Genomic DNA, 10,014 nt, shown 5'->3' with positions numbered 1-10,014 from the left:
CCAAACGAAAACAAATGAGCCTGGGGGGATTTCTGTCCTAATATTCCTCTAAATGGGACCTGGGAAGGCTTTTGAAAAATATATAGGCTATCTCAGAAAAGTTCCAAATAAATTATGTAGGTGCTCCACCCTAATAAGGAAGTTGAGCATAGCTTCCCACTCCCTAGGTGTGGGCTTTGTATAGTGGCTTCCTTCCTAAGACTACAGTATGGAAAGGGGGTTAAAAAAAGTAACTTTAGAGTGGAGAAACCTACAAACCCTACTTTATTCAGGTAATCAAGGTTGACATGAATAGTCAGAAATCATGTATCCCTTTTTTTTTTTTCTTTTGGTAGAGACGGCGTTCCTCTATGTTGTCCAGGCTGGTCTCGAACTCGAGGTCAAGCGATACACCCGCCTTGGTCTCCCAAAGTCTCAGGATTGCAGGAGTGAGCCACAACGCCCGGCCAACAATCATGTACCCCTAAACCCATAACCCCGTGTAATTATGAGAAAAATTCCAATAAAGGCGCATTCTCCAATATACCTAACCAGTACTCCCCAAAACAGCCCGACTAATTTCAGATAGAGGAACTCCTTATCTTTTCTTCCTCCTACCCAAGACCCTAGTTTAGGAAAAAAACTCCGGTCAGGTCACGAGCCAGCGACGCAGAAGGACCCGAGGACTCGCCCACAGGCCGAGTCAGGGCGGGACTTCCTGGGCGTCGCTCTCTTTCCATTGGCTGAGAAGGGTCATGTGGATGAACTGTGCAGTCACCTGGCCGGAACCGGGACCCGTGGTTATAAAGTAAAGGAAACCGAGTTCTGCGCAGGGGTTCTCTTTGCCGATTCTTTTCACCTCGCATTTCAAACCTAAACTTGAGCCTGCTGCGCACCGGCCTACCATTGCTCTCGCCATGGCTCTCAGCGATGCTGACGTGCAAAAGCAGGTGAGGGGCTTGGTTGGGTCTCGCCTAGCCGCGGCGGCAGTCCCGGGAAGGATGGGCTGGAGCCCGGCTAGGGGAGGCCGCGGGCCTTGAGCCGCCCAGATGCTGCAGGAAGGTCCCTTGCTCCAAGTCACCAGACCCTAGAGGTCGGCCTGAGGACGGAGATTTGCCCCGCAGCTCATGTGACTTTTGCTCGGGTCTTGCGCACTGCCCACTTGCCTGCGCGCTGCCTTCTTGAACGCCCTGGCTCTTTGCCTCCCACCTCAGCATTCCGTTTTCCAAGGGTATTCACTGTGCCTAGTCGGATAGAGATCTGTGCAAGGATTGAAAACAGCCTTGTGGCCAGGGGCAGTGGCTCACGCCTGTAATCCCAGTACTTTGGGAGGCTGAGGCGGCCGGATCACCTGAGGTCAGGAGTCCGAGACTAGCCTGGCCAAAGTGGTGAAACCCCGGTCTCTACTAAAAATAGAAAATTAGCCGGACGTGGTGGCGCGCACCTGTAATCCCAGCTACTCGGGAAGCTGAGGAAGTAGAATCTCTTGAACCCGGGAGGCGGAGGTTGCAGTGAGCCGAGATCGAGCCAGGGCGAGACTCCCTCTGGAAAAAAGAAAAAAAAAAAACAGCCTTGTCACTTTTTTTTTTTTTTTGAGACGGAGTCTTTCTCTGTCCCCCAGGCTGGAGTGCGGTGGCGCGATCTCGGCTCACCGCAACCTCCACCTCCTGGATTCACGCCATTCTCCTGCCTCAGCCTCCCAAGTAGCTGGGACCACAGGCGCCCACCAACACGCCCGGCTAATTTTTTTGTATTTTTTTTTTTAGTAGAGACGGGGTTTCACCGTGTTAGCCAGGATGGTCTCGATCTCCTGACCTCGTGATCCACCCGCCTCGGCCTCCCAAAGTGCTGGGATTACAGGCTTGAGCCACCGCGCCCGGCCACTTTTTTTTTTTTTTTTTTTTTTTAACCCTGAGGGAAGTGCTTAAGGCTATATGATAGGAAAGAAACAGTGTGGAGGGAAGAGACCTGCTTCCAACTAGTGTTGTTTTGACGAGGTCGTTCACTTTATGAACTGTATTTGTTTGTTTTTTTTCTTTTTTTTTTTTTTTTCTTTTTGAGACGGAGTCTCGCACTGTCTCCCAGGCTGGAGTGCAAGGGCGCGATGTCGGCTCACTGCAACGTCCGCCTTCCGGGTTCAAGCGATTCTCCTGCCTCAGCCTCTCTAGAAACTGGGATTACAGGCTCGCGTCCCACACCCGGCGAATTTTTGTATTTTTTTTTAGTAGAGGCGGGGTTTCACCACATTGGCCTGGCTGGTCTCGAACTCCTAACCTCAGGTGATCTGCCCACTTGGGCCTCCCAAAGTGCTGGGATTACAGGCATGAGCCACCGCGCCAGGCCTGTATGTACTGTTAATCTTCATTTTGGGGAAGTCGCCTCTATCATAATGGATCGTAATGATTGGTCTCCCACTAATGTGTGTGTTAACATTTGTGAAATACAATCTGGGGCCGGGCGCGGTGGCTCACGTCTGTGATACCAGCACTTTGGGAGGCTGAGGAGGGCGGATCACCTGAGGTCAGGAGTTCGAGACGAGCCTGGCCAGCATGGGGAAACCCCATCTCTATTAAAAATACAAAAAATTAGCCGGGCATGGTGGCGGGCGCCTGTAGTCCCAGCTACTCGGGAGGCTGAGGCAGGAGAATGGCGTGAACCCGGGAGGCCGAGCGAGCCTGGGCGACAGAGCGAGATTCTGTCTCAATAAAAAAGAAAGATTGTCTGGGCGTAGTGGGGTGCGCCTGTAGTCCCAGCTACTCAGAAGGCAGAGGCAGGAGAATCGCTTGAACCCGGCAGGCGGAGGTTGCAGTGAGCCAAGATCGTGCCACTGCACTCCAGCCTGGGCGACAGAGTGAGACCCAGCTCAAAAAATTATAATATTAATAAACACAAATACACGCCAGGTGTGGTGGCTCACACCTGCAGCCCCCAGCACTTTGGGAGGCTGAGGTGGGAGGATCGCTTGATCCCAGGAGTTCAAGACCAGCCTGGGCAACATAGACCTTATCTCTAAAAAATTTTTTCTTAAAAAATAAGCCAGGCTGTCTGGGCACGGTTGCTCATGCCTGTAGTCCCAGCACTTTGGAAGGCCGAGGTGGGCAGATCACCTGCGGTCAGGAGTTCCAGACCAGCCTGGCCAACGTGGCAAAATCCTGTCTCTACTAAAAATACGAAATTAGTGGGGCGTGCTGGCACATGCCTGTAATCCCAACTACTAGGAGGCTGAGGCAGGAGAATTTCTTGAACTCGGGAGGTGGAGGTTATAGTGAGGTGAGATCGCACCGTTGCTGCCTGGGCAATAGAGCGAGACTGTCTCAAAAAAAAAAAAAAAGAAAAATTGCCAGGTGTGGTGGGGCACACATGTGCTCCCAGCTATTAGGGAGGCTGATGTGGGAGAATCATTTGAGCCCAGGAGGTCGAGGCTGCAGTGAGCTATGATCATGCCACTGTGCTCCATCCTGGGTGACAGAGCAAAAGACCCTGTCTCTAAAAAAATAAAATAAATAAACAAAAATGTGTCAAATGGAAGACCGCTTTTTCTTTTCTTTTTTTTTTTTCTTAATACAGAGTCTCGCTCTGTTGCCCAGGCTGGAGTGCAGTGGCACGGTCTCGGCTCACTGCAAGCTCCACCTCCTGGGTTCACGCCATTCTCCTGCCCCAGCCTCCCGAGAAGCTGGGACTACATGCGCCCGCCACCACGACTGGCTAATTTTTTCTATTTTTTAGTAGAGACGGGGTTTCATTGTGTTAGCCAGGATGGTCTTGATCTCCTGACCTCGTAATCTGCCCGCCTCGTAATCTGCCCGCCTCGTAATCTGCCCGCCTCGGCCTCCCAAAGTGCTGGGATTACAGGCGTGAGCTACAGCACCTGGCCAGGACCCCTTTTGCTTACATTTAGGAGCCTCAGTGCCTAACGGTGTTTGGCACCAAGTAGATGTATCAGAGTTTATGGGAAAAAATTGTTATGGAAGTCGTGAACCCACATCAGTTTTGAAAGTGTGTAATCAGTCCTGGGAAACTTTTTTTTTTTTTTAAGTGCCATACCTTCAAGTCTGTAGGTATTAAGAATTTTGTCATGCAAAAGACTCTCAGGGGAATATAGTAGCAGTTTATAAGCCTATAACTAACAAACCAGAATCCTCGCATTTAGTAATCATATTTCCGATAGATTTTTCAGAGAAGGAAGTTTAAGGCTGCAGTTTAATTTGCACATAGTTTAGAGAACTAAGTCTTTTTTTTTTCTGAAGTACTGTGCTAGGAAAATTCTCTTACTAAAGCACACTCACTGTCTTATGAATCTTCTGAGATGAGCAATAAAATGTTTTCCTGGCTGGCTCATGCCTGTAATCCCAGCACTTTGGGAGGCCGAGGCAGGCAGATCACCTGAGGTCGGGAGTTTGAGACCAGCCTGACCAACGTGGAGAAACCCTGTCTCTACTAAAATTCAAAATTAGCCGGGCGAGGTGGTGCATGCCTGTAATCTCAGCAACTCGGGAGGCTGAGGCAGGAGAATCGCTTGAACCTGGAGGTTGTAGGGAACTGAGATCGTGCCATTGTACTCCAGCCTGGGCAACAAGAGTGAAACTCGGTCTCAAAAAAAAAAAAAAAAAAGTTTTTCTTTGGATGTTTCCATTTCCTTGAAAATGTCTTTTCATTTTATTCTTAACCTGATATGCACTAAGACAAGTGGGTATTCTTCATTTTATGGTTCTGCTAATGCCAAAGGGTAAATAAAGATGATAAAATTAGTATCTATGGAGAAGTTTAAGAAATCATACAATATTCTTACAGAATGAAAGGGTTTTTTTAAACCTTTTTCACTGCTTCTTCTGTTCATTGCTTCTTCTGCTTCTTTCAATATAGGAAAAGCTTGATGCAGTGGAGAAGTAAAATGCCCTCCATATACTTAGTGGTCACAGTGCTAATTCTCTCCCTCTTGTTCCTTTTCTTCCCTCTTTGTCATAATATATTGAAGACTAAGACTTCCATAGGAAAAACTAGTATAAAGATAAAGCTATAGTTCCTTGGAATCTAGATCAAAATAATTTTTTTTTTGAGACGGAGTCTTGCTTTGTCGCTAGGCTTTAGTGCAGTGGCGCGATCTCAGCTCGCTGTGACCTCTGCCTCCTGGGTTCAAGCAATTCTCCTGTCTCAGCCTCTCCAGTAGCTGGGACTACAGGCGTGTGTCACCACACCCATATAATTTTTTTGTATTTTTAGTACACATGGGAATTCGCCATGTTGGCCAGGCTGGTCTTGAACTCCCAACCTCAGGTGATCCGCCCACCTTGGTCTCCAAAGTGCTGGGATTATAGGTGTGAGCCACTGCGCATGGCTTATTTTTTCTTTTTTTTGAGACAGTCTCGCTGTCTTGCCCAGGCTGGAGTGCCATGGCGTGATCTCAGCTCACTGCAGCCTCCGCCTCCCGGGTTCAAGTGATCCTCCTGCCTCAGCCTCCCGAGTACCTGGGATTACTGGTGCCCGCCACCATGCCCAGCTAATTTTTGTATTTTTAGTAGAGATGGGGTTTCACCATGTTGGCCAGGCTGGTCTCGAACTCCTGACCTCGTGATCGGCCCGCCTCAGCCTCCCAAAGTGCTGGGATTACAGGCGTCAGCCACCGCACCAGGCCTATTTTTTATTTATGTAAAATTGAAAGAAGGAATCTTGTCTATTTCCTATAACCCTTCATGCTACATGAAAACTTGATGAGGACAGTGTGTGTTGTTTACTGTATTCTCATAAGTAAACAGACGAAGCACCAAGCCCATAGTAGATGCTTAATAAATCCTGAATTCTCTGACTTCTCCACGGCACGAAAATATTTGTGTATATTTGCTTTTTTCCTGGGGAGTATGATAATTTATTTCGTCAAATTTACAAAGAAACCTGACTCTAAAAACCTTAATTACTGAACAGGAAGAAGAAACTTTTTTTTTTAAAGGTCAAATTTTCTGCCTTAGGGGTGGAGTTGAATGTCCTTAAGGGGTTGACTATATCTCTTCTTGGAACTGTTAAAAGAATATGATCATGTTAACTGTAAATAGGCTTCTGACCTGGGTTAGAATTAGTGCAGTTTGCTCTAGGCTGTGCTGGTCTGGTCAAATCTGGTAGCCCAAGGGTTCAGCAGAGTGCTAAAGGCAGATAATCCAGGTCCGAATCAGGGTTCACCTTTAGAGGCCAAACTTGTAGCATTTATAAACACTGGTTTTGATTACTGTATTTAGTTAAATGACTTTTCTTTTCTTTTTTTTTTTCTTTTTTTTTTTTTTTTGAGACAGAGTCTTGCTCTGTCACCCAGGTGTGATCTCGACTCGCTGCAACCTCCACCTCCCAGGTTCAAATGATTCTCCTGCCTCAGCCCCCTGAGTAGCTAGGATTGCAGGCGCCCGCCACCACGCCTGGCTAATTTTTGTATTTTTAGTAGAGACCGAGTTTCACCATGTTGGTCAGGCTGGTCTTGAATTGCTGACCTCGTGATCCACCCGGATTGGCCTCCCAAAGTGCTGGGATTACAGGCTTGAGCCCGGCTAGTTAAATGACTTAAAATTCCAGATAGAATAAGTTCAGTGAGACTTCAAACTAAACTTGCAGACACCATTACCATGACCCCTCTCATACTCCCAAATTTGTGGAGCTGATCTTTTAAGCAAGGTCAGTGATTTCCCACACATGTAGGTCTGGATTAGGTACCCCAAATATTTCAAGGCTCAAGATCCTGTAAATACCGTGTTATCTATAACATAGGTTTGATCATCATAACTTTTTGGCTTCTTAAAAGTAGGATTGGAAACACGATGGTGGCCACAGAAGTTGGAATCCACTGAGTGTGTAACAACTCACCTGCCAAAGTAAGAAAAAAAAGAAAAGTAGGGTGGCTCCAAGATTTTTGATAAAACAAAAAAACTGTCCCTTCTAAAATCCTCCTATATGTTTTTTGTTTCAATTTTTTTTTTTTTTTTTTGAGACGGAGTTTTGCTCTTCTTACCCAGGCTGGAGTGCAGTGGCACAATCTCTGCCTACCACAACCTCTGCCTCTGGGTTCAAGCGATTCTCCTGCCTCAGCCTCCTGAGTAGCTGGGATTACAGGCATGCACCACCACGCCCGGCTAATTTTTTGTATTTTTAGTAGAGATGGAGTTTCTCCATCTTGGCCAGGCTGGTCTTGAACTCCCAACCTCGGGTGATCCACCTCCGTCGGCCTCCCAAAGTGTGGGGATTACAGGCGTGAGCCACTGCGCCCAGCTGGGGTTTTTTTTTTTTTTTTTGAGACAGAGCACTCTGTTGGTCTTGGCTCACTGCAATCTCCATCTCCTGTGTTCAGGTGATTCTCCTGCCTCAGCCTCCCAAGTAGCTGAGATTACAGGTGTACCTGGGATACCTTGTGTTCCTTAGAATACCACCACACCTGGTTAATTTTTTTTTTTTTTTTAATAGAGCCAGCCAGGGCTTCACCATATTGGTCAGGCTGGTCTCGGATTCCTGACCTCAAATGATCTGCCTGCCTCAGCCTCTTTATATGTTTTCTTTAAGACGTTGGTGCTAGAATGTTGTATTCTTGCCTCATTTTTAAAAATTGTAAATACATAACAAAATTTACTAATTTTTTTTGTTTTAAGAGACACGGGTCTCACTATGTTGGCCCAGGCTGGTCTTGAACTCCTGACTTCAAGCAATACTCCCATCTTGGCCTCCCAAAGTGCTAGGATTACAGGTGTGAGCCATTGTGCCCAGCCATCTTAACTATTTCTAAGTGTACAGTTTCATAATGTTTTCCTTTTTTTTTTTTTTTTTTTTTGAGACCTCCGCCTCTCAGGTTCAAGCAGTTCTTATGCCTTAGTCTCCCAAGTAGCTAAGTAGCTGTGACTACAGACGCCTGCCACCACATCTGGCTAATTTTTGTATTTTTAGTAGAGACGGGGTTTCACCATGTTGGCCAGGCTGGTCTCAAACTCCCAACCTCAGGTGATCCGCCCACCTTGGCCTCCCAAGGTCTTGGGATTACAGGCGTGAGCCACTGTGCCCAGGCAGTAGTGTTTTGTTTTCTTTCTTTTCTTTTCTTTCTTTTTTTTTTTTTCATTATACTTTAAGTTCTGGGATACATGTGCAGAATATGCAGGTTTGTTACATAGTGATACACGTGCCATGGTGGTTTGCTGCACCCATCAACCCGTCATCTACATTAGGTATTTCTCCTAATGCTATCCCTCCCCTAGCTCCCCACCCAGTAGTGCTTTCTTAATTCGTTTTGGTACACCTATGTATACTTAAGATTTATGATATCTTGTGTTATGTGCAGAAGCTGCTATGGAGATTGTTTACAGATTGTTAAACCCTAAAAAGTACCTGGGATACCTCGTATTCTTTAGAAGTCTTGAAACTCCCAACAGATTTGCATTCATTCACAAATTTTTTTGAGCACCTCCTATGGTGGTGGTTGTTCCATGTTCTGGGTTCACATTGGCATAAAAGACAAGATCCCTATACTCAATGGTGCTTACCTTTTAGTGGGATAATTAATAAACAAAATTAATTAATGACCCAGAGATCCTACATCAATTTTTAGCTTTTTTTTCTTTTTGGATTTCATCACTCCTTTCAGGTAGAGCCCTTAGGAAATGAAGCTACCATCCCATCCCACAACCAGTGAGTTTGATGAGCTGTGTTGGTTGGATTTTTACTTGGGTATATTTTATATCTGCCACAAGAGATGATACTTCATTTATGAGTCTAAATTGGATTGGTCATCCCAAGCTCCCTTCAGAAGCCTTCATTGGACTTTATTCTCCAATTGTAGCCGGTGATCTCAGAACCTTTAACAAGTTCCTAGCCTCATAGTTCATTTGAGGATAGGGACAAATAAGCAACAATTACAAGTTTAGGTGCCATGGTAGAGGAAGTACAAAGTACTCTAGGTACAGGAAAGATTTCCCTAAGGGGGTGATAGTTATACAAGCTGAGGCCCAAAAAGTTAGCTGAGTGAAGAGGAGAAGGAAGAATGTTCCAAGTGGAAGGAACAGCATGTTTGAAATCTTGGAGATGAGAAAGAATGGTGAGCTCAAGGAACTGGAGTAAGTTTAGTATGGCAGGAACTAAGAGTCTGAAGATGGTGAGTAGTGAAGGGTTTGTTGTTTCATATGATGCTTGAAAGGTAAGCAGTGGGCTGAGTATGGTGGCTCACACCTGAAATCCCAGCACTTTGGGAAGCCAAGGCAGGCGGATTGCTTGAGCCCAGTAGTTCAAGACCAGCCTGGGCAACATGGCGAAACCCCTCTCTACAAAAAATACAAAAATAAGCTGGACGTGGTGACACGCACCTGTGGTCCCAGCTACGGGGGGAGGGGAGCTAAGGTGGCAGGATCGCTTGAGCTGTAGAAGGCGGAGGTCACAGTGAGGTGAGATTGTGCCATTGCAATCTAGCCTGGGAGACAGAGACCCTGTCTCAAAAAAAGACACATAAGCAGTGATAAGATCCTGTACCTTCTAAAATCTTTATCTTAAGCGGGGGCAGAGTGTTACATGATAAGATAGGCATTTTGAAAGCATCTGTCTGGTGGCAATGTAGAGTGGCTTAGAAAGAACAGGAATAGTGGCAGGAAGACAGATTTGGAAGCTGTTGTAGTAATTTAGCTGAGAAGAGATGATGGCAAGGACTGTGGTAGTCCATCCAACGATGGAGCGAGGTGGGCAAGGTAAAGAACTATTTTTTTTTTTTTTTTTTTTTGAGACGGAGTCTCGCTCTGTCGCCCAGGCTGGTGTACAGTGGCGCGATCTCGGCTCACTGCAAGCTTCGCTTCCCGGGTTCACGCCATTCTCCTGCCTCAGCCTCGCAAGTAGCTGGGACACAGGCGCCCACCACCACGCCTGGCTAATTTTTTGTATTTTTAGTAGAGACGGGGTTTCACCATGTTAGCCAGGATGGTCTGGATCTCCTGACCTTGTGATCTGCCCACCTTGGCCTCCCAAAGTGCTGGGATTACAGGTGTGAGCCACCGTGCCCGGTCGGCAAAGAACTATTAAGAGAGAATTAATAGA

The 10,014-nt window shown here is 46.6% G+C and overlaps 1 protein-coding gene across 2 annotated transcripts in view; it reads left to right on the top strand.

Annotated features, from left to right (window-relative positions):
• The first annotated feature begins 709 nt into the window (after positions 1-709).
• Positions 710-10,014, top strand: part of ATP6V1E1 (ATPase H+ transporting V1 subunit E1) — a 37,114-nt gene continuing 27,809 nt past the window's right edge. Inside the window, exon 1 of one of the 2 annotated variants that reach the window (XM_058431404.1) lies at positions 710-929. In XM_058431404.1, coding sequence (XP_058287387.1) covers positions 897-929 — 33 coding nt within the window. In that variant the 5' untranslated portion in view covers positions 710-896. The remainder of the gene's footprint in view (positions 930-10,014) is intronic. The other variant, XM_032140048.2, reaches the window with a different exon arrangement.

Source organism: Hylobates moloch, unplaced genomic scaffold, assembly GCF_009828535.3.
Source record: "Hylobates moloch isolate HMO894 unplaced genomic scaffold, HMol_V3 SCAFFOLD_19, whole genome shotgun sequence".
Classification (NCBI taxonomy): domain Eukaryota; kingdom Metazoa; phylum Chordata; class Mammalia; order Primates; family Hylobatidae; genus Hylobates; species Hylobates moloch.
Note: the sequence above shows the minus strand (reverse complement) of the source record. Positions and strands in the feature narration are given on the sequence as shown.